Source organism: Esox lucius, chromosome 3 (genome assembly GCF_011004845.1).
Source record: "Esox lucius isolate fEsoLuc1 chromosome 3, fEsoLuc1.pri, whole genome shotgun sequence".
Classification (NCBI taxonomy): domain Eukaryota; kingdom Metazoa; phylum Chordata; class Actinopteri; order Esociformes; family Esocidae; genus Esox; species Esox lucius.
Window position 1 is genome coordinate 35833551 of NC_047571.1, and position 25103 is coordinate 35858653.

The following is a 25103-nucleotide window of genomic DNA, read 5'->3' on the forward strand; positions in this document are numbered from 1 at the left end:
AGACAATGGTTTTTGGAAGTGTTCCTGAGCCTGTGGAGGGATTTCCGCTTCAGAATCATGTCCGTTTTTAATGCAGTGGCGCCTGAGGGCCCGAAGGTCATTGCCATCCAACATTGGTTTTCGGCCTTGTACCTTGCGTCCAGAGATTTCTCTGGATTCTCTGCATCTTTTAATGGTATTATGTACTGTAGATGATGAGACCCCCAAACCCTTTGCAATTTTACATTAAGAAACGTTATTCCTGCAGACTTTCACAGATAAAAGTGAAAGACTCATCTTCTCTGGGATGCTCTTTTTATACCCAATCATGTAACTGATCTGTTGCCAAATAACCAAATTAGTTGTGAGATGTTCCACCAGGTTCTTATTTAGCATTACACAACTTTTCCAGTCTTTTATTGCCCCGTCCCAGTATTTTTGAAACGTGTTGCTGGCACCAAATTCAAAGTCGGCATATACTTTTCAAGGAACATCAACGTTTCTCAGTTTCAACATTTGATATCTTGTCTTTTTCCTATTTTCTATTCAATATAGGGTTTAAATGATTTGCACATCATTGTATTCGGTTTCTCTTTACATTTTACACAGCATTCCAACTTTTATGGAAACAGGGTTGCATTTATATGTATTGAAAATAGACTAAGGACTCACATGATAGACTGGGTATTGAAAGGTCATTTTGACCAGTCCCCTCAGAAATGTTGGCTCCAAGTCGATCTGATCAATAATTGAATAGCAAAGATCAGAAACACAGTCCTAGCAGGCAGGTTAGGACAGGGCTTCTATGTACAGTATATATGAAGATAAGGAAAAATAATTAATACGAGAATTAGGTAGAAATAGGACTTTAGTATATACTTTATTGAAAGCTGTTCTGTTGGTTGGTGTGGTTTTCAAATTACTTGCTTTATTAGGAACTTAAAATAGATGGAATCTATACGGAAGAGGATTAGTGCCAAGCAATAATACAAAAATAAAACCATCTCGACATTAAAGTCATCATAATGCGAGATTAAACTCGTTAAATTTTGAGAAAGAAAGTCGAAATACAATCGTGAGAATAAACTCATTAAATATCGAGAATAAAAGTCTAAATTAAATGTAGAATAACGCATTCGATCAGTGTGCATTGCATAGCCTACTGATAGAGGACATGGCAGAGTTGGATCAATTAGTCAAACTATATTATAGACTTTCTTTCAGTAACAAAGAAATACTATCAACTTTAGCTAATTATGACAGAATTATAATTAGCATACGAACTTTAAAATGAATTTGCAAGCAGTTAGGTCTTTTTAGAAGAAAAAATCTGTCCAATTTGCGCAATGTACTCGCTTTTGTCCAACATGAATTGACAACCAGTGAACATATGCCAAGTTATCGCTGGCTTCACCTATGCGCGATTCATCGAGGTTTCGTGGTTTCCCAGGATACCAAAAAACGGATTATTAAACTTTATTCTCGATATTTAATGAGTTTATTCTCAAGATTGTATTTCGACTTTTTTCTCAAAATTTAACGAGTTTAATCTCGCATTATAATGACTTTTTTTATTATTATTATTGCTTGGCACTAATCCTCTTCCGTAGATCTATAATTCATAATTTAGGGACAAAATTATAAAATGACACATTAGTATTCTTACCCAGTAAAGGGTCTAGTATGACATCTACCCCTGTTTTGGTTTAGTCTACCTGGCACTGTTACCAACAACATTCGTTTTAGCATTAGTTTCAAAAATCACATCCAGATCCTGGTACTTAAATGTATTTCATTTAAAACATATCAAAAAGGTCAAACACATATATGGTTTAGCTGATGATGCAAGCAGGGGTTTAGTTCAAGATGCAACAACATTAACATTTTACCTGATGGTGGTTTGAGCAAGTTGTGCACAACATCTAATATTGGTGACTCGGATCAAATTTGTTCTGAGAATACTATGAAAACTCAGCATTTGGAAACAGGGCCATGAAAAAAAGGATGGCTTTCTTTCGTAACGTGTCCATATAGACTTCTTACAAACTATTTACACCAAAGCATCATTGTGTTATTTGGACAAGCAATACATTTAACTACTGCATGTAATATAATAACATGACATATATTTGAAATTGTGTTTAGATTCCAGCCATGGAAAGAAATAGATCCAACTCTGCTATTAGGAAATACTTACGTACTAACCTGCCTTACACGCAATCTAAAAGTACAATGTGAAAGTTTTCTTTCATTCTCCAAAGAGATTCTAACAAAAGGCCGAACTCTGACACAAGGTTAGGGTTAGGGTTAGGGTTAATACTGCCCAAAGCTATTCCTACCGTGAACGTATTCAGTACACCTACATTATTGCACTAATATAATTAAATGATTATGATACATATACACTGTAGTTGTTTATACATAATATTAATATCTTCCCAACTAAAGGGATAAAAGTCTTCCAGTCTCTACGATGAAGGAAACAGACATTTTTAAATTCTATGTTTATGTACATATTCAATATTTAGTAAAGCCATTTATCACTCTGCACTCAGTGGCCCTCATTTATCAAAAGTGCGTACACCAAATTTCCAGCGTACAACTGGCGTACACCCAAAACCACGGTGACTTTGAGATTTATCAATATGGACGTTGGCGTACGGCACTCTCAAATCCTACGCCAGCTCAGGAGGTGGTGTACGCACGTTTTGAGTTAGTGCGGAAATGCGCAGAAAAAAAAATCCTAACGCACTGACAAACTAAAATATATGATATATTATGACCCACTGTAAAAAAAACAACAACATAATTACAAGCTTCAGTGTTTATTTTTGTGCAACATGGACTTCAAGGTTTCATTTGTGTGACTTTACCAAAGCATTTAACTTATATGTATTCCTTCAGATGCGAGCCTGTGCGCTTTACATGACGTTTCAGGGTTAGGCCCGGCAGTTGCGCATGGACTGGGTTCAGTAATAAAAGGCTTTAAATTACCAAAATATAATTCAGACTGACAAAATAATAAAACTGACATTCTTCTTCTTTTAAATAATAATAGAAATAATAATAACGACATTCTTCTTCTAAATAACAATAAACGTCATTAATAATAAATATCATGAAATAATAAGACGAATATTACAAATTGTCATGCAATTATTAATGTGAATGAATGGTACTCCACATCACATCATCATCTTTTATTCCGCTTTTTAAACTGCCAAATGAAACAATTTTATTTATTTCTACCTCCCTGGTGATTGTCTCAATCTCCACGTCAGAGAAGTTTCTCTTTTTTGCCGTCTTCCGTGTGTCCATGGCATAAAATGAGGGCTTGGGGGAAGCGGAGACTTGAATATATAGTGGCGTGTTATTCTAATGACGATCGTTTTCATCCGCGGCATTTATCAAGGGAAGGTATTGTGTACACCTGGATTTTAAAGGTACGCACAGTTTCATAAATCAGGCGATGAGAGGAGTGTGAGCAAAATCTTACGCCAACATATACGCCCGTTTCTACGCAAGAATGATAAATGAGGGCCAGTGTCCTTCCTAGTCTATACTCTATGTGTCTGGTCATGCCTATATCAGAAGGTTTATGTGGTACAAAAGCTTTTCTCTGGTCTGGCTGCAGGACCTAAGGTCACGCCTAGATTACAGAGTAGATCACTCTGTTTTAAAATATGGTGCCAGGAAACATAGATTGGAATGATTAGAGGGTATATTCTTCAGGACAAGTCTTGTTATCTTAAGGTTAGCTATCCAACCCAAACTACTTTAGTTTCTGGGAAATAAACCAGAGCGGGGTTTGGGGAAGCTCTCTCTTGTATTTTCCTCACTTCTGCCTGCATTTTTACTCTTGCAAATTAAATTATCCGGAGCACTTTGATCTTTGATACTTTTGATACTGTAATACAATACTCCATATTAAATTAATTTGTTTCATTCATTCCATGACAATTTGGAATTTATCTAAAACGAGTGAAAATCCAGTTCTTTCGACAACAACCAAGAGTCTGCTGCCCAATGACACTCTATTCCCTATATAGTGCAATACAGAGACCATATCACACTGGGTAATGAACTATTTTAGACCATATTACATTGGGTAATGAACTATTTTCTTCCATATTACATTGGGTAATGAACTATTTTAAAACCATATCACATAGGGTAATGAACAATTTTAGACCATATTACATAGGGTAGTGAACTATTTCAAAACCAAATTACATAGGGTAATAAACTAATACAAACCATATTACATAGGATAGTGAACAATTTTGAAATATATTATATAGGGTAGTGAACTATTTTAGACCATATTACACAGGGTATGGAAGTATTTTAGACCATATTACATAGGGTATGGAAGTATTTTAGACCATATTACATAGGGTATGGAACTATTTTAGACCATATTACATAGGGTATGGAACTATTTTAGACCATATTACATAGGGTATGGAACTATTTTAGACCATATTACATAGGGTATGGAACTATTTTAGACCATATTACATAGGGTATGGAACTATTTTAGACCATATTACATAGGGTAGTGAACTATTTTAGACCATATTACATAGGGTATGGAACTATTTTAGACAATATTACATAGGGTATGGAACCATTTTAAACAATATTACATAGGGTATGGAACCATTTTAAACAATATTACATAGGGTAGTGAACTATTTTAGACCATATTACATAGAGTAGTGCACTATATATGGAATATACTTTGTTTATTGCTATTCGTTACGAAAAAACGTTGAACCCGACATCAAACCTTATATGTTTTAGAGTTTCTGAATGACACAGAAATCAGAGGTCTGTACTACGAAGCAAGTTCAACATGCCCAGGATTTATTTTCGTTAGTTGGCTTCACTGAGCCAAAAACTGCAACTCCGCAAAAGTGTTGTCACAACAGTGGTTATCTATTTGTTAAATCTACCCAGGTTTTCCCAATCTAGCCATGGGCGCATTCAAATAAAAGCCATGACCAATCACAAACATGGACAAGTCTAGAGACGCATATTCCATTCAAGAGCAAACGATCACTTTAGAGAAAAATGAAGAATATAGAAATATAATCCAGGCTAAAAGGAACACAGTTGCTGCTGCCAAAAGCAAGAAGGAAAGCTGGCCAAAAAAATGCAGACTGTAAATCCAAAAATTGCAAGGCTTTTCAATAGCCTATCACTGCCCCATCATTAAGGCACAACTAGATCTGACTATAATTACAGTTGTGTACTCCATTAGATTAATTCTTATGGTGCGTAAGACCATTTTTGCCTTATTGTTTCAGTTGCAACCCTGGCTGTGCTAAGTAGTCCATAAAAAATAAATATAAAAACATAATTCACCACTAAGTAGGATTACCTACTACTCAAAAAGTACAAGGCTGCTGGAGTCAGTCTCTGTTTCAGGTAGATACAGGAGTATGCATTTAATAAAGGCCTAAAACAGTAAGCGTCAAAGGGGCTACATTATTAATAGATGAAGTAGTCCACGTAATTTGTTTACCAGCTATTTCATAAAAGCCCCCTTTTAATGTGGCCAGGAAACACAACAAATGTATCAAGTAGCTCTGTTAGAGCAGGAAGCACCTTGTTTTTCACGTGTTGATCTGTTATCTGGAATATAATCTGCTCCGGGGCAGGTTAGGTGTGCTGCATAAGTTACCATAGTGATGTAACCGGTGCCAAGGGAACCACTGTTGTGACACTGACAACCCAGGGTTCAACCTGAAGTTAGCTCACTAACCCCAAATCCTGCTTTGTAGTACAGGCCTCTGAAACAATAACAAAGTTGAACATACACATTGAGTACACTATTACAATTAATGAGAATTTTAAATAGAAGACACAATATAAAACAAAAAACACTAAAGTCAAACCAGGGTTGAGCCAATGACATCAGTTCATAAAGTAAATCCAATTACCATATCTAATGATCCTCACTGAAAAGCATTGAACGAACCTTTAAACAGGAAACCCTTGACCTTTAACCCTGACCACTATACAGCAAAATGGTTCAATGAGGATTTGCCTAATAGTTTACAAAGGTATTTAAAAGTAAGATGACAAGTTCATTACAGATGTATAAAAGTAAATTAGCCTTGATCGCCAAGGCTGGTCTCCCATTTATCAGAACGGTATATGTACATTTCTGTTTAAATGAACAGTCTGTCTATTCCTCGTCTAAAAAGGACACAAAGAAACATCCAGTGTCAGAGGCTTGAAGAAACAACTATGAAAACAGAACATATGACATACAGGCTTCTGTCTCACCAGAACTGTAGTTGGATTACCGCATACATTTTGAGCACCAGGGTTAGGGTTCATTCAGAAGGGGAATTTTGTCATCATACAGTTCTAACATGAACCTATGACAGAACAAGAAAAATTAGGGAAGACTGCAAGAAGACTGATGGAAGAAGACATATCTATCCAGTAGAGAAAGAGATGGAAAAGGACATATCTATCCAGTAGAGACAGATGGAAAAAGACATATCTATCCAGTAGAGAAACAGATGGAAGACATATCTATCCAGTCACGACAGATGGAAGAAGACATATCTATCCATTAGAGAGACAGATAGAAGAAGACATATCTATCCATTAGAGAGACAGATGGAAGACATATTGATCCAGTAGAAAGACAGATGGAAGAAGACATATCTATTCCGTAGAGGGCGCTAGAGCTTAAGCACATGATGGTCATTTATCGTCCTCCCAGTCTTGCCTGTTGTTCTTAGTCCATCGTTATCTCTGGAGGAAACAAAAACAGGTCTTAAGTTAATGTTTGTTTCATCGGTAACACTTTACTTGAAGTGTAGTGTCATAACATTGTCATAACTCTGTCATAACCATGTCATAATGTGTCATGTCAGCTGACATAACATGTCATATCCTGTCATAACATGGACACTGTAATGACACATATATTTTGAAATATTATGATATATATTGAATTTTTTATGACTGGTTATGACACCTAAGCAAGTCTGATAAGTGACACAGGATGATCATTATGCCATCATGACATTATTATAAACGGTATCTTCTCAGTTCAAGTAAAGTGACACAGGATTGTCAAAATGCTATCATGACATTTTCAAAAACTGCAAGTAAACTGACAACCTTTAGTTATTTATTCCTGTCAGGACGGTTTATTGCAGTGACACCCAATTCTCTGTACTCATCACTGTTCACTTCACAGAGGTTATGCAGAACACAACATGCTATCACCATGGATTGGACCTTGTGTATGTTGCAGTTATTTCATTTTAACAAGCACCTACATCTGCCCTTCAGTCTACCAAAAGCGTTCTTCTGTTAATCATTTTAAAACAAACTGCCATCTAACGGTATAATTCTTCTTTTCAAATGAGGCTACAATCCTGCCCTCCCAGTCTACATTTCTTGAATGTCAGTAAAAAGCTGACCCTTCAGTTCAGAGCTGCCATGGTCGCATATGAGCATCTCCAAAGGCCCTAAACACTGGACAGTCCTGACCTCTGACCCTATCTAAGTATGTTCTTCAAGGTAGGATTCTTGGAACAACCTAACTATCTGTACATATTAATAATGTTGTGCCTGCAGCTGGGAACTCCCTCTTCCAACTTTATGCCCAACCTGGCGGTCCCCAAACATCCTCTCCCTGAATGAGTCAACCAAGATACAGGACTAAACTTTCCACTCTCATTCTTTACTCATATCAACCACCTTCACCCATATCAACCACCTTTACCCATATCGACCACCTTTACCCATATCAACCATCTGTTTTCCCATACGAATTACCTTTACCCATATCAACCACCAAATCCAGAATTTCTTACTTTCCAAACAAAACACCTCTCACTATACAGACAAGGCTAAACGTGTAGCTCTCTACTTAAAATCTGCAATGTCATTGTTATGAGTGAATGTGGATGACATTGGTTGGTGGCCCTCTACCTTCATTTGATTGCAGGTTGTTCTGGTCACTCGGTGGAAATTCTGCCCCCTCTGGCATTTCTCCTGTAGGATCATCAGATTCAGAAAATATCATTTTAATATACAGAATGACAAGGCTTTGAAGGCTTTACTATTTCCTTGTCTGTCAAACAAGGTTTCACATGTGGTTGGACATATGATATTAAAACTGTAACTATCAATACAAAAAAAATGTAAGCTTAATTTTAAATTATGGTGCTGTTGTATGTTATTGTGTATCCCTTTAGAACTCAAAAGAGTTTAACCACAAATAGACGTCTTTTCTATATATAGATATTGGGTTCAGAGTCATTTTTTACAGGCTGATATTGGATTCAGAATCATCCTTCACAGGCTGATATTGTGTTCAGAGTCATCCTTCACAGGATGATATTGGATTCAGTCATCCTTCACAGGCTGATATTGGGTTCAGAGACATTTTTCACAGCCTGATATTGGGTTCAGAGTCATTTTTACAGGCTGATATTGGATTCAGAGTCATTCCTCACAGGCTGATATTGGATTCAGAGTCATTCTTCACAGGCTGATATTGGATTCAAAGTCATCCTTCACAAGCAACTGAAAGACTTTCATTTAGAATGAGACATCAACATTTTCCTGTCATCTGGTTTCCCCGGGTTCTCAAACCCATTTTGTAATGTCTGTATTTCATTTTGCTTTGCCTTTTTAGGCTGTCTTTTAGAACCCAATCTTCCTGTCACTTGACGACCTTCCTTAAACAACCCCATAGTGTCTTTAGAATAACCTTGTTTGGTTTGTCAAAGTGATTTGTATGTCAGTGATTTCTATTTGTTTTGCTATGGGGGAAGGCAACATGTGACTTACCATTCTCTTCCAGTGAGTTGGTGTCTGCTGAACTAGCAGGCTGCATTTTCCCTCCATCACTCTCTTTACCCCCCTCCCCCGTTTCTCCGTCGTCACATCTGTTCAGCTCCTCTCGTGTTTCTCTCTTCTTCTCTCCCTCACCCTCACTGGTTTCTGTCTCTCCCACTTTTTGTTCTGATTGCCCATCCTGGGGTTTCATGGTGTCTTCCACCACTGGTTCAGTATGTCCCTTTAGAGTCTCTTTGGGCTGGGCTCTGTCCTCCTCATTTTCCCTTAGGGCCTTTTCCTCTGTTTCTGGCGCAACACACAGACACACAGAGATGACCGCACTTCAAACCACTTAAAATACATACAGTATAGCAGAGGGTGCTCATCGACTGATCTAATTTTAATTAAAATCGATTCATTGAAAACAAAAATCGAATTTACCTTTAGTGGCTTGTGTCTTCCATCTGTTTCGGTTCTGATAAACCTCTTCGCTCCATAAATCCTTAAAGTTCTTCAGGTCCACAGCCAATAGAGAACAGCTTTCTGTAGGACTGCCCTCCGAGGCTGAAGTCCTCTGACTACCCCACTTAGCATCTTCACAGCTGATGCTGTTCAGACTGGAGAGGAGAAGTGTGGAAGAGAGGAGAGAGGGGAGGAAGGAGAGGAGAGAGGGGAGGAAGGAGAGGAGAGAAGGGAGGAAGGAGAGGAGAGAAGGGAGGAAGGAGAGGAGAGAGGGGAGGAAGGAGAGGAGAGATGGGAGGAAGGAGAGGAGAGAGTGGAGTCGAAGAGATGGGAGGGAGGGAGGAGAGGAGAGGAGAGAGGGGAGGAAGGAGAGGAGAGAGGGGAGGAAGGAGAGGAGAGAGGGGAGTAGAAGAGGAGAGAAGGGAGGAAGGAGAGGAGAGAGGGGAGGAAGGAGAGGAGAGAGGGGAGGAGATGAGATGGGAGGGAGGGAGGAGAGGAGAGGAGAGAGGGGAGGAAGGAGAGGAGAGAGGGAGGAGAAGAGGAGAGAGGGGAGGAAGGAGAGGAGAGAGGGGAGGAGAAGAGATGGGAGGGAGGGAGGAGAGGAAAGAGGGGAGGGAGGGAGGAGAGAGGGGAGGAAGGAGAGGAGAGAGGGAGGAGAAGAGGAGAGAGGGGAGGAAGGAGAGGAGAGAGGGGAGGAAGGAGAGGAGAGAGGGGAGGAAGGAGAGGAGAGAGGGGAGGAGAAGAGATGGGAGGGAGGGAGGAGAGGAGAGAGGGGAGGAAGGAGAGGAGAGAGGGGAGGAAGGAGAGGAGAGAAGGGAGGAAGGAGAGGAGAGAAGGGAGGAAGGAGAGGAGAGATGGGAGGAAGGAGAGGAGAGAGTGGAGTCGAAGAGATGGGAGGGAGGGAGGAGAGGAGAGGAGAGAGGGGAGGAAGGAGAGGAGAGAGGGGAGGAAGGAGAGGAGAGAGGGGAGGAAGGAGAGGAGAGAGGGGAGGAAGGAGAGGAGAGAGGGGAGGAGATGAGATGGGAGGGAGGGAGGGAGGAGAGGAGAGGAGAGAGGGGAGGAAGGAGAGGAGAGAGGGAGGAGAAGAGGAGAGAGGGGAGGAAGGAGAGGAGAGAGGGGAGGAGAAGAGATGGGAGGGAGGGAGGAGAGGAGAGAGGGGAGGGAGGGAGGAGAGAGGGGAGGGAGGAGAGAGGGAGGAGAAGAGGAGTGAGGGGAGGAAGGAGAGGAGAGAGGGGAGGAAGGAGAGGAGAGAGGGGAGGAGAAGAGATGGGAGGGAGGGAGGAGAGGAGAAAGGGGAGGAAGGAGAGGAGAGAAGGGAGGAAGGAGAGGAGAGAGGGGAGGAAGGAGAGGAGAGAAGGAGGAAGGAGAGGAGAGAGGGGAAGAAGGAGAGGAGAGATGGGAGGGAGGGAGAGGAGAGATGGGAGGTAGGGAGAGGAGAGAAGGGATGTAGGGAGAGGAGAGAAGGGAGGTAGGGAGAGGAGAGATTGGAGGTAGGGAGAGGAGAGATGGGGGGTAGGGAGAGGAGAGATGGGAGGTAGGGAGAGGAGAGGAGTGGTGAGAGAGATGTGACTACAGAGAAAATGTAACAACAGACAGCAGACATGATAAGGAGACTAGCAGACAGGTGAAGGGAAAGGAGAGATGGAATATAAATGTCTGCCTGAAGCCTTTATATGACAAACAAGATGCAGAAGCAGGAAGCAGGAGGCAGGAAGCAGGAGGCAGGAGGAAGGAGGCAGGAGGCAGGAAGCAGGAGGCAGGAGGAAGGAGGCAGGAGGCAGGAGGCAGGAGGCAGGAAGCAGGAGGCGGGAGGAAGGAGGCAGGAAGCAGGAAGCAGGAGGCAGGACGCAGGAAGCAGTGTACCTGGAGTGTCTGAATCCAGCCAGGCTGTGTGACGCCTCGTCAATCAGGGGAGTGACAATTTTCTCTGTCATATCCGTCAATACTGTGAACGTTGGAACGACGATGAAATCTATAAACCCTGGAGGACAGATAGACAACCACTGGAAACAGACTGAGAGACATAAGCTGACAGAAATATTGGGATGTCAGGTTCATGGTAACTCACCGATCTGTGACTGAGCGACCATGGTTGACTTGCGGTCACACAGAGGAGAGAATGGCAGTCCTAACTCTGCCTCTTTATCACCCTACAGAGAAACCAGTAGTTAGAGGTCAGTGGTTACAGGTTAGTGGTTGTCAAAGGAATCAATCAATCAAATATATTTTATAAATCCATTTTTTAAATCAGCAATTGCAAGGTCTTCTAAAGATATCCAGTTTGAACCCAAAAGAGCAAGCAACAACCCGAGTGAAGCATAGTGTCTAGGAGAAGTGGTCAGGGGGTACCTGTCTGAAGAATTCCTCCAGCAGGGAGGCTGTCCAGCGATGATGCAGGTCCCAAGTTTTGGCTGGGTGGCTGATATCAGCTGCATGCAGTAGGAGGGACAGGGCCTTGGGCTTATCAATCCTGGGGAAGGGACAAACACGCACAAACACGCACACACACAGTTAAAAGTTTTAGCATGCTCCCTCCCCTCTATCAGTCAGTATGTTCTACAGCAGAAGGTTATTACCACTATCAGTCAGTCTATTCTACAGTAGAAAGTATTTACCTCCTCTATCAGTCAGTCTGTTCTACAGCAGAAGGTCTTTACCTTCTCTATCAGTCAGTCTGTTCTACAGCAGAAGTTCTTTACCTCCTCTATCAGTCAGTCTGTTCTACAGTAGAAGTTCTTTACCTCCTCTATCAGTCAGACTGTTCTACAGCAGAAGGTCTTTATCTCCTCTATCAGTCACTCTGTTCTACAGCAGAAGGTCTTTACCTCCTCAATCAGTCAGTCTGTTCTACAGCAGAAGGTCTTTACCACTATCGGTCAGTCTGTTCTACAGCAGAAGGTCTTTACCACTATCAGTCAGTCTGTTCTACAGCAGAAGGTCTTTATCTCTGCTATCAGTCACTCTGTTCTTCAGCAGAAGGTCTTTAGCTCTGCTATGAGTCTGTCTGTACTACAGCAGAAGTTCTTTATCACCTCTATCGGTCAATCTGTTCTACAACAGAAGGTCTTTACCTCCTCTATTAGTCAGTATGTTCTACAGCAGAAGGTCTTTACCAACTCTATCAGTCAGTATGTTCTACAGCAGAAGGTTATTACCACTATCAGTCAGTCTGTTCTACAGTAGAAAGTATTTACCTCCTCTATCAGTCAGACTGTTCTACAGCAGAAGGTCTTTACCTTCTCTATCAGTCAGTCTGTTCTACAGCAGAAGTTCTTTACCTCCTCTATCAGTCAGTCTGTTCTACAGCAGAAGTTCTTTACCTCCTCAATCAGTCAGTCTGTTCTACAGCAGAAGGTCTTTACCACTATCGGTCAGTCTGTTCTACAGCAGAAGGTCTTTACCACTATCAGTCAGTCTGTCTAACAGCAGAAGGTCTTTATCTCTGCTATCAGTCACTCTGTTCTTCAGCAGAAGGTCTTTAGCTCTGCTATGAGTCTGTCTGTACTACAGCAGAAGTTCTTTATCTCCTCTATAGGTCAATCTGTTCTACAACAGAAGGTCTTTACCTCCTCTATTAGTCAGTATGTTCTACAGCAGAAGGTCTTTACCAACTCTATCAGTCAGTATGTTCTACAGCAGAAGGTTATTACCACTATCAGTCAGTCTGTTCTATAGTAGAAGGTCTTTACCTTCTCTATCAGTCAGTCTGTTCTACAGTAAAATGTCTTTACCTCCTCTATTAGTCAGTCTGTTCTACAGTAGGTCTTTACCTCCTCTATCAGTCAGTCTGTTCTACAGTAGAAGGTATTTATCTCCTCTATTAATCAGTCTGTCTAACAGCAGAATATCTTTACCTCCTCTATCAGTCAGTCTGTCTAACAGCAGAAGGTCTTGGGGTAGTGGATGAGGAATGATATTTAATGGAGGGATGAGGAATAATGGAGGGATGGGGGATGTATGAGGGGCTGTAGAGTCTCACCCTTCTGGTTGTTGCAGGAAGTTCTTCATGTGTTTGACCTGCTGAAAGTGGCAAGACATGTCCGTAGCCAGCACCATCTCTACTACCAAGGCTCGCAGCTCTCTGAATGGACAGACAGACTGATCACTCTCTAGATTACTGGCATATTAGGCATGTTATATTCCTAGTAGTGAAGTTATTACATGACATTACAGTCATATTAGGACTTCATAAGGAGTAGGGACACCCTTTACCTTCAGAAGAAGGGTGATATTTTGCTTCATAAGAAGAAAATGCCTCATATTTCTGTAAATTCTCTAAATATATTATAGAAATGTAGTAAATGGAAAATATAATCAATCAGTCCTCTTTCCCCCTTCTTCTTCCTCTCGCCATCTTTCTTTCTCAAACCATCTGTCTTTCTCTCACCCATTTCTCCCATTTGTTTCCCTGGATTTTCTCACCTCCAGTCATCCTTGCTGAGGTTGTAGAATATGTTCATCTCATCGTCGTCCTGTAGGAGGCGGTATGCAGCGCTGACATGATGACTTTCTAGGATTGAACGGTCATTGTACAGGATAGCAGAGTCTGACCTGGACATAAACAGTTACCGTCAGCTAATTACAATCAGTGATCTGTTACCTGGTCTGGATGTGTTGAATCAATGATCTGTTACCTGGTCTGGATGTGTTGAATCAATGATCTGTTACCTTGTCTGGATGTGTTGAATCAGTGATCTGTTATATGGTATGGATGTGTTGAATCAGTGATCTGTTACCAGGTCTGGATGTGTTGAATCAGTGATCTGTTACCTGGTCTGGATGTGTTGAATCAGTGATCTGTTACCAGGTCTAGATGTGTTGAATCAGTGATCTGTTACCTGGTCTGGATGTGTTGAATCAGTGATCTGTTACCAGGTCTGGATGTGTTGAATCAGTGATCTGTTACCTGGTCTAGATGTGTTGAATCAGTGATCTGTTATCTGGTATGGATGTGTTGAATCAGTGATCTGTTACCTGGTCTAGATGTGTTGAATCAGTGATCTGTTATATGGTATGGATGTGTTGAATCAGTGATCTGTTACCTGGTCTGGATGTGGAAGTTGTTGGTGGTTCCAGTGTGTTCGTAGTCGTGAACCGCTGCTGCAAAGATCAATGCAAAGATCTCCAACTCTGTCAACCAATGCTGACAGAAAAAAAGACAGAGAGAGAAAATAAGAGACAGAGACCACTGAGACTGAACCTGACCATGGACACTGACCATGACCACCGAGAGTTAACCTGACCACAGACACTAACCCTGACCACCGAGACTGAACCTGACCACAGACACTAACCATGACCACCGAGACTAAACCTGACCATGGACACTAACCATGACCACCGAGAGTTAACCTGACCACAGACACTAACCCTGACCACCGAGACTGAACCTGACCACAGACACTAACCCTGACCACCGAGACTGAACCTGACCACAGATACTAACAATGACCACTGAGACTGAACCTGACTACCGAGACTGAACCTGACCACGGAGACCGACCCTGACCACAGAGACTGATCATGACCATGGAGACCGACCCTTACCACAGAGACTGACCCTGACCATAGAGACCGACCCTGACCACGGAGACTGATCAAGACCATGGAGACCAACCCTGACCACGGAGATTGACCCTGACCACAGAGATTGACCCTGACCAAGGAGATTGACCCTCACCATTGACCCTGACCATTGAACCTGACCATTGAACCTGATCATTGTGTCTAAACCAGACCAGTGACCCTGATCAGTGCAAATGGAGGCTCAACTGTGCCACTTTTACAACCAGTGGCCAAAACTAGCAGAATGCTTTCTTAATAATCACTTAAAATGCATATTCAAAACATCATACTTTCATCTGAGGAAAACGTCTGGGATTAGACACTCTAAACCAGATGCAGAAAAATGTGTCCCTGCTTTTCTTTCATCTAGATGTGAATCCTGGAATCCCTCCTCTTCAGCTGTTCAGACGGAACACAGCAGTTCAAATTCTAATCAACAATTGAACATGAACACATTAGTGCAGCTGCAAATGAACAACCCAGGCTGCCTGAAGTAGCACAGAAGTAACACAGTATCTAGGTTTACACAGTATCTAGGTGTCCACAGTATCTAGGTTTACATAGTATCTAGGTGTCCACAGTATCTAGGTTTACACAGGATCAAGGTTTACACAGGATCTAGGTGTCCACAGTATCTAGGTTTACACAGGATCAAGGTTTACACAGGATCTAGGTGTCCACAGTATCTAGGTTTACACAGTATCTAGGTTTACATAGTATCTAGGTGTCCACAGTATCTAGGTTTACACAGTATCTAGGTGTCCACAGTATCTAGGCTTACACAGCATCAAGGTGTCCACGGTATATAGGTGTCCACAGTATATAGGTGTCCACAGGGTCTACGAATATGGCCCAGGTGTGTAAGATGGGCTGGTGAGTTTGTGGGGTTAGGGGGTCAGGAGAGGGCATTTATTATTTGTAATATTCTCCTGACAGATGCCTGAGATTGTGATGATGTTTTGGGAATATGGCTGGTGTGTAAAATGAGCTGGTGAGTGAGTTTGCCCTCAAAACAATTTTACTACCAACCACCGGCCGAATGGAATTCCCTCACGAGCCGGTTTTGCTCAGGTGGTCACAAGGTTAGGGGTTTATGGTCAGGGGGTTAAGGGGTTAGGGGTTTATGGTCAGGGGGTTAAGGGGTTAGAGTCAGGGGGTCGGGTTAGGTGTGTGTGTGACTCACCACCATGCCAGTCTTCAGCAGTAGGTAGTGGATGGTCTGTGTGACATCAGCAGCGTGCATCAGGTTGTGATAAGGGTTTTTGTGTTTACTGTAGCCCACCTCCAGAGCCTCTACGAATGACACCACTGCAGAGACAGGGATCTGACCACAAACACACACACACACACTGAGCCAGATCCACCACATTACTGTAGGATAGATCCACCACATTACTGTAGGATAGATCCACCACATTACTGTAGGCCAGATCCATCACATTACTGTAGGCCAGATCCACCACATTACTGTAGGATAGATCCATCACATTACTGTAGGTCAGATCCATCAAATTACTGTAGGCCAGATCCATCAAATTACTGTAGGCCAGATCCACCACATTACTGTAGGATAGATCCATCACATTACTGTAGGTCAGATCCATCACATTACTGTAGGCCAGATCCACCACATTACTGTAGGATAGATCCATCACATTACTGTAGGTCAGATCCATCAAATTACTGTAGGCCAGATCCATCACATTACTGTTGGATAGATCCACCACATTACTGTAGGATAGATCCAACACATTACTGTAGGCCAGATCCATCACATTACTGTAGGCCAGATCCATCACATTACTGTAGGCCAGATCCATCACATTACTGTTGGATAGATCCATCACATTACTGTAGGCCAGATCCATCACATTACTGTTGGATAGATCCATCACATTACTGTAGGCCAGATCCATCACATTACTGTAGGATAGATCCATCACATTACTGTAGGCCAGATCCATCACATTACTATAAGCCAGATCCATCACATTACTGTAGGCCAGATCCATTACATGACTGTAAGATAACATTAGGTAAACTACAGAATGCTGCAATTCTGTATAATAAATTAATTCATGAAATTTAGGAATATTATTTAGATTTTCTTTTCTCTTTGTGGTATTGTTTTATTCAGGTGTTTCTAATGCCATGGTGTGAACACAGGCATGAATGAAAAGGTTTTAATTAATCAGAACATTTAAACAGATGACACATTCCAGTTGGTTGTACCTTAAATCTGCAGATGAGGTCGTAGCGTGTCAGTAGCTCATAGAAGATGAATTTGAGGGCGTGGTCTCCGCTGGCTTCATTAAGAGCAAACACATCAAACGACCACTTGTCTATGTGCTACAGGGAGAGAAACATATGACATTACATCTACCCCTAACCTATAACCCCAATGTGATGCCAGGAAAGGAAAACGTGGAATTTGCTCTGACCCCTGACCTATAACCCCTATTATTGTGATTATTATTGTTTTATCATCATCATACAGTTTTAAGTTGTTATTATTATTTCATCACCATACAGTTTTAAGATGTTATTATTATTTTATCACCATACAGTTCAAAGGTATTACAGTTTTATCATCAACATAGAGTTTAAAGTTGTTTTTATTTATCTGTGTTGAAGTGATCAAGATCAGCACTACAGAATGATTTGACTCGCCTTTTCAAACATTGCTGAGTTAGACTTAAACATGTATTTGCTTGAAAGAGTTGCAGGCAGTTTCTTGAAATGTGTAGGGTATGCTAAGGAAATGTAAAATGACTGCTTTGCATTGGTTAATTCCTGCCGTACGTCCACATCTAGATGTTTGCTGTGGGGGTGTGAGGCTGCAGATCAACACATCGTGCAAATCTGTCCTCCCACAGCTACGAACTCCCACTAGCCGGGTTATGAATAAAAGGGGTTGTCTTTCACCATGTGTGTTTACCTTTTTTCATTCAGGAACAAACAGCACAAACTAAACAGAACTTCAGAGTACCCCCCCCCAAGATGCGGACACCCAGACAAAACAACAAAAGTCCAAAAGGGAGGGAGGGCGGGGCCCCCATGTAGTCGGCAGCTCTGAAGATGGACGGGGCGTGATGGCAGGCAGAGGTTCCTGCCCCAGAGCAGAGCATCAGTACCAGTAGGCACTCTGCCTCCAAGGCAAGACTTGGGTTAACCGATGGGGCCAGCGTGGGTAGGTTCTGGGGTGCTGGGTGGGGCCAGCGTGGGTAGGTTCTGGGGTGCTGGGTGGGGCCAGCGTGGGTAGGTTCTGGGATGCTGGGTGGGGCCAGCGTGGGTAGGTTCTGGGGTGCTGGGTGGGGCCAGCGTGGGTAGGTTCTGGGGTGCTGGGTGGGGCCAGCGTGGGTAGGTTCTGGGATGCTGCGTGGGGCCAGCGTGGGTAGGTTCTGGGGTGCTGGGTGGGGCCAGCGTGGGTAGCAGGAGGTTAATCCACCCACATTGCCAAGCATCAACCAAAGGGACACCACCAACCGCAACCACCCTGAATTAGGGCAGATTATTGCCAGCAGAGTTCAACCCAATTGTATAATGGGCGCAACAGAGAGACAAAAACAAGCCAGTGACTTCGCCCAAAATGGCATTGGAGGGAGGGCATCCCAGTGGGGCGCTGAGAGCCCACCTGGCAAGACAGCAAGGGGGGACAGTATCAAGCCTTCTGGTCACTTTCACGCCCCCGGGCCAGGCTACACCTAATCATAAACCATGCTGTAGAGATTAGTTTTTAGTACACACTTGAAAGTTTGCACTGAGTCTGCACAGGCAGCCAGTGTAAAGAGACTAGGACAGGAGTAATGTGTCCAAATGTTTTAGTTCTAGTTAGGATTCTAACAGCCATGTTGAGCACTAATTGAAGTTTACAGTGTACTTGTTACCACTCTCAGCAGATTACTTTCACTGTAGAACATTGTATTGAAATGTAGATATTAGCCTATGAAAGACCAAAGAGCTTTAGATTCAGAACAACAGTGTTTACATGGTGTATCCAAAAACTATTATGAAAGAAGTGTTTGCCATTTGATGCAAATGCTTCATTCTGACATGTGTTTATGGCATTTTGAAGGAGATGTGAGGCATTTTGCATTTTGTGTGTGCAATTTTGGGAATTGTGTGTAGAGTTTTGAAAAAAGGTGACATAGTTTTGAAAAGATGTGTAACCAGTTGGAAAAAACTGTAATACCCAGTCATGTTACTGACCTGTTGCCAATTTACCTAATTACTTGTGTGACATTCCACCCGATTTAGTTTTTTAGCATTACACAACTATTCCAATCTTTTGTTGCCACTGTTCTAACTTTTTTTAAACATGTTGCTGGCATCAAATTCAAAGTGGGCATGTACTTTTCAAGAAACAATTAAATGTCTCAATTTCAACATGTGATATGTTGTCTTTGATCTATTTTCTATTGAATACAGAGTTTAAATGATTCTTTTTTATTTACATTTTACGCAGCGTCCCGAATGTCCTGTATTATACAGCACTTAAGCAATGCAGTGGCCTTTTGTGGCTCCGTTTTTAGAGCACAGCCCTCCCGACACCAGGATCGTGGGTATGAATCCCACTGAGGTCACACAAAGCTGTGAATATCTTCTAGATGACCACAATGATGTTTGATCCTGTGTGTTGCGCTCCGTGAATGTTGAATGTGCTTAAAGAGTTTTGACTGTGTGTGTGTGTGTGTATATGACTGTGTGTGTGTGTGTATATGACTGTGTGTGTGTGTGTGTATATGACTGTGTGTGTGTGTGTATATGACTGTGTGTGTGTATATGTATATGACTGTGTGTGTGTGTGTATATGACTGTGTGTGTGTGTGTGTGTGTATATGACTGTGTGTGTGTGTGTATATGACTGTGTGTGTGTGTATATGACTGTGTGTGTGTGTGTGTGTGTGTATATGACTGTGTGTGTGTGTGTGTATATGACTGTGTGTGTGTGTGCATATGAGTGTGTGTGTGTGTGTGTATATGACTGTGTGTGTGTGTGTGTGTGCATATGAGTGTGTGTGTATATGACTGTGTGTGTGTGTATATGACTGTGTGTGTGTGTGTGTATATGACTGTGTGTGTGTGTGTATATGACTGTGTGTGTGTATATGTATATGACTGTGTGTGTGTGTGTATAAGACTGTGTGTGTGTGTGTATATGACTGTGTGTGTGTATATGTATATGACTGTGTGTGTGTGTGTATATGACTGTGTGTGTGTGTGTATGAGTGTGTGTGTATATGTATATGACTGTGTGTGTGTGTGTGTGTATATGACTGTGTGTGTGTGTGTGTGTGTGTATATGACTGTGTGTGTGTGTGTATATGACTGTGTGTGTGTGTGTGTGTATATGACTGTGTGTGTGTGTGTATATGAGTGTGTGTGTGTGTGTGTGTGTGTGTGTATATGACTGTGTGTGTGTGTATATATGACTGTGTGTGTGTGTATATCACTGTGTGTGTGTGTATATGACTGTGTGTGTGTGTGTGCTCATTACCTTCAGGACTGATATAACAGTTGAAGGGTAGCTGAGTCCAACCATATTAGAGGTCCGTCTGTACATCCTGTGAGACATAAAAGTACACACACACAAAACCTTGGGTTTTCTATCATTAAGGGGACCAAATAAAAAGGAAGTCATGTTAACCCTAACCCTAACCCTAACTTACTGGAATCCTGAGTTTAATATGAGCCTAACCTCCAAAACGTTATATTATTCTCTAACCCTAACCCTAACCCCTAACCCCTAACCCCTAACCCCACAAGTAACCTAGCCCTAACCCTGAATAATATTTGTCTAAAGTAACCTAGCTCTAACTCTAAACCTCAATGGTATTTATGCCTAAAGTAACCTAACCCTAACCCTAAATTAACCTAGCCCTAACCCTAACCATAACTGATAATTATTAATCCTAACAGTAATCTCAATTCTAAAAATAACCCCAATGTTTCCTCCCAGGATCAGCCAAGTGTCCTACAGGCATCAATCAATCCTGAAGTCACATGGTCAAAACCCTTAACACAGTCAGCAAAACAGAAGTGTATGTGGACCAAACTGGGAATCATTTTTCATTGCCTTTCTGTGTGTGTGAATGCATGTGTGTTTGTGTGTGTCTGGGTGTATGTGTTTTGTGTGTGTGTGTGTCATATTGTTTGTGGTTAGGGTTCTTACTCAGCTTCTTTCGGTTGTAGTGATCTGTACACTAGAGACTCCAACACAACCACACACACACACACACCCACACACACACACAAACACTCTGTAGTGATCTATACACTAGAGACTCCAACACAACCACACACACACACACACACACACACAAACTCTCTGTAGTGATCTGTACACTAGAGACTCCAACACTACCACACACACACACACACACACACACACACACAAACATTCTGTAGTGATCTATACACTAGAGACTCCAACACAACCACACACACACACACACACACAAACATTCTGTAGTGATCTATACACTAGAGACTCCAACACAACCACACACACACACACACACACACAAACACTCTGTAGTGATCTATACACTAGAGACTCCAACACAACCACACACACACACACACACACACACACACACAAACACTCTGTAGTGATCTATACACTAGAGACTCCAACACAACCACACACACACACACACACACAAACACTCTGTAGTGATCTGTACACTAGAGACTCCAACACAAACACACACACACACACACACACACAAACACTCTGTAGTGATCTATACACTAGAGACTCCAACACAACCACACACACACACACACACACACACACAAACACTCTGTAGTGATCTATAGACTAGACACTAACTCCATTACAATCACACACAGACACAAACACTCTGTAGTGATCTATAGACTAGACACTAACTCCAACACAATCACACACACACACACACACACAAACACTCTGTAGTGATCTATACACTAGAGACTCCAACACAACCACACACACACACACACATGCATACACTCTGCAGTGATATACAGCCTAGATACTCACTCCAACACACACACACACATACAAATACACACACACTGTAGTGATCTATAGACAAGACACTAATTTTAACACAACCAGACAAACACACACACACACTGTAGTGATGCATTTGAGGACTCAGTACTGGCTGAAAACAGTGACAGCTTGGTAATGGTTTTCTAGATTGGATTATAAAACTCTCCTCAACACCACTCTGCTTTCCAAAAGACCCCCTACTCCCTACTTAGAGCACTTTTCAGAGAGTCCCTGGGCCCCGGTCACCACTACATTGGGGATCACTACTGTGGACTGACAGAGAGGCATTACACAGGACCTACAGAAGTGTGTGTCTCTCTCATTGAATGCTACTCTGAATGGAATTTGTGTATGTGACTGGATGGGTGTGTTTTAGAGTGTGTGTGTGTGTTTGTGTGTACCTCTCCACGAAGATGCCAGCCTGCACAGCATGAACAATGCTTCTGAAACGAGGTTTCTCCTCAGTCCGCCGCAACATCAAACCCATCTGACGGGTGAATGTTGACGCCAACCAATCACGGACCTCAGAGGGAACAGACTCTGATTGAATATCGCTCAGCTCATCCTCTGTGTCAACCAATCGCCTGGAGGAAGAAGGGGGGGGGAATCTTCTTGTCACAATTATAATATAGTTCTTGAGACAGAAATGAAGTGATGTCAAAAAGGGGTAACAGGGCCATTAGCTAATAAATTGAATGTCCAGTGATAGTTGTGATCTTAAGCTAAAATATTTAATTTCTATTGTGTTAGCTGTGACGTTAGCTAATACATTCCATTTCTATTGTGTTAGCTGTGACATTAGCTAATATATTCCATGACTTGTGTTAGCTGTGGCATTAGCTTACATATTCCATAACTTGTGTTAGCTGTGACATTAGCTAATATATTCCATGACTTGTGTTAGCTGTGGCATTAGCTTACATATTCCATAACTTGTGTTAGCTGTGGCATTAGCTTACATATTCCATAACTTGTGTTAGCTGTGGTATTAGCTTACATATTCCATAACTTGTGTTAGCTGTGGCATTAGCTTACATATTCCATAACTTGTGTTAGCTGTGGCATTAGCTTACATATTCCATAACTTGTGTTAGCTGTGGCATTAGCTTACATATTCCATAACTTGTGTTAGCTGTGGTATTAGCTTACATATTCCATAACTTGTGTTAGCTGTGGCATTAGCTTACATATTCCATAACTTGTGTTAGCTGTGGCATTAGCTTACATATTCAATGACTTGTGTTAGCTGTGACCGTATAATATATTATATAATAAACATGTAGAAATATAGGGCTTTTATTACATGTAGTATAAATTGTTACGTAAGTCACAGTTTGATTATTGCTGCTTAGATGTCACAGTCATAGTATGTCTTGGTCAACTAGATGTTACCGTGTTTCCTCTATGTAAACCGACTCCAGAACAGAGGCTGCATATTCCAGGTTCTTCTTCAGGTCCACAAGAGATGCCTCCCCTCTCTCTAGCTGCTTCACCAGACATCTCAACCTGGAGGATAAAAAGAACAACACTGTGAAATCTCAACTTGGAGGATTAAAAGAAATACACTGTGACATTTCAACCTAGAGGACAAAAAGAACAACACTGTGACATCTCAACCAGGAGAACAGACAAACACAACAACACTGTGACATCAATGTTACAACAACAACTTATCGCACTGTCAGTGGTTACAACAACACCTGATCCCAGTGTCAGTGGTTACAACAACACCTGAACCCAGTGTCAGTGGTTATAACAACACCTGATCCCAGTGTCAGTGGTTATAACAACACCTGATCCCAGTGTCAGTGGTTATAACAACACCTGATCCCAGTGTCAGTGGTTATAACAACACCTGATCCTAGTGTCAGTGGTTATATAACACCTGATCCCAGTGTCAGTGGTTATAACAAAACCTGATCCCAGTGTCAGTGGTTATAACAACACCTGATCCCAGTGTCAGTGGTTACAAAAACACCTGATCCTAGTGTCAGTGGTTATAACAACACCTGATCCCAGTGTCAGTGGTTATAACAACACCTGATCCCAGTGTCACTGGTTATAACAACACCTGATCCCAGTGTCAGTGGTTACAACAACACCTGATCCCAGTGTCATTGGTTATAACAACACCTGATCCCAGTGTCAGTGGTTACAACAACACCTGATCCCAGTGTCAGTGGTTACAACAACACCTGATCCCAGTGTCAGTGGTTATAACAACACCTGATCCGAGTGTCAGTGGTTACAACAACACCTGATCCCAGTGTCAGTGGTTACAACAACACCTGATCCCAGGGTCAGTGGTTACAACAACACCTGATCCCAGTATCAGTGGTTACAACACCTGATCCCAGTATCAGTGGTTACAACAACACCTGAACCCAGTGTCAGTGGTTATAACAACACCTGATCCCAGTGTCAGTGGTTATAACAACACCTGATCCCAGTGTCAGTGGTTATAACAACACCTGATCCCAGTGTCAGTGGTTATAACAACACCTGATCCTAGTGTCAGTGGTTATATAACACCTGATCCCAGTGTCAGTGGTTATAACAAAACCTGATCCCAGTGTCAGTGGTTATAACAACACCTGATCCCAGTGTCAGTGGTTACAAAAACACCTGATCCTAGTGTCAGTGGTTATAACAACACCTGATCCCAGTGTCAGTGGTTATAACAACGCCTGATCCCAGTGTCACTGGTTATAACAACACCTGATCCCAGTGTCAGTGGTTACAACAACACCTGATCCCAGTGTCATTGGTTATAACAACACCTGATCCCAGTGTCAGTGGTTACAACAACACCTGATCCCAGTGTCAGTGGTTACAACAACACCTGATCCCAGTGTCAGTGGTTATAACAACACCTGATCCGAGTGTCAGTGGTTACAACAACACCTGATCCCAGTGTCAGTGGTTACAACAACACCTGATCCCAGGGTCAGTGGTTACAACAACACCTGATCCCAGTATCAGTGGTTACAACAACACCTGATCCCAGTGTCAGTGGTTACAAAAACCATTTAAACCAATGTATGTTACTAGAACATCAGCTGATTGCTGATCTTTGTCAGTTCAACAACATTTGGTCAGTCAGTTAGTTAGTCGATGGCCTTCATTCATAAATAATGCATCTAATAATACATCTAATAATTAATCTAATAATGCATCTAATAATACATCTAATAATTCATCTAATAATGCATCTAATAATACATCTAATAATTCA

The 25103-nt window shown here is 42.0% G+C and overlaps 1 protein-coding gene across 5 annotated transcripts in view; it reads right to left on the reverse strand.

Moving 5' to 3' along the window:
• Window positions 1-4827: 4827 nt before the first annotated feature.
• Window positions 4828-25103, reverse strand: part of pde1cb (phosphodiesterase 1C, calmodulin-dependent b) — a 63167-nt gene continuing 42891 nt past the window's right edge. For 4 of the 5 annotated variants that reach the window (XM_034291595.1, XM_034291593.1, XM_034291597.1 and 1 more), the window contains 15 exons: window positions 23261-23374; window positions 22270-22452; window positions 20324-20390; window positions 17059-17175; window positions 16010-16150; window positions 14304-14404; window positions 13684-13812; window positions 13241-13342; window positions 11611-11731; window positions 11330-11411; window positions 11125-11242; window positions 9241-9416; window positions 8812-9105; window positions 7948-8010; window positions 4828-6756 (listed from right to left, as the gene is read on the reverse strand). In XM_034291595.1, coding sequence (XP_034147486.1) covers window positions 6740-6756; window positions 7948-8010; window positions 8812-9105; window positions 9241-9416; window positions 11125-11242; window positions 11330-11411; window positions 11611-11731; window positions 13241-13342; window positions 13684-13812; window positions 14304-14404; window positions 16010-16150; window positions 17059-17175; window positions 20324-20390; window positions 22270-22452; window positions 23261-23374 — 1825 coding nt within the window. In that variant the 3' untranslated portion in view covers window positions 4828-6739. The remainder of the gene's footprint in view (window positions 6757-7947; window positions 8011-8811; window positions 9106-9240; window positions 9417-11124; window positions 11243-11329; window positions 11412-11610; window positions 11732-13240; window positions 13343-13683; window positions 13813-14303; window positions 14405-16009; window positions 16151-17058; window positions 17176-20323; window positions 20391-22269; window positions 22453-23260; window positions 23375-25103) is intronic. The other variant, XM_034291594.1, reaches the window with a different exon arrangement.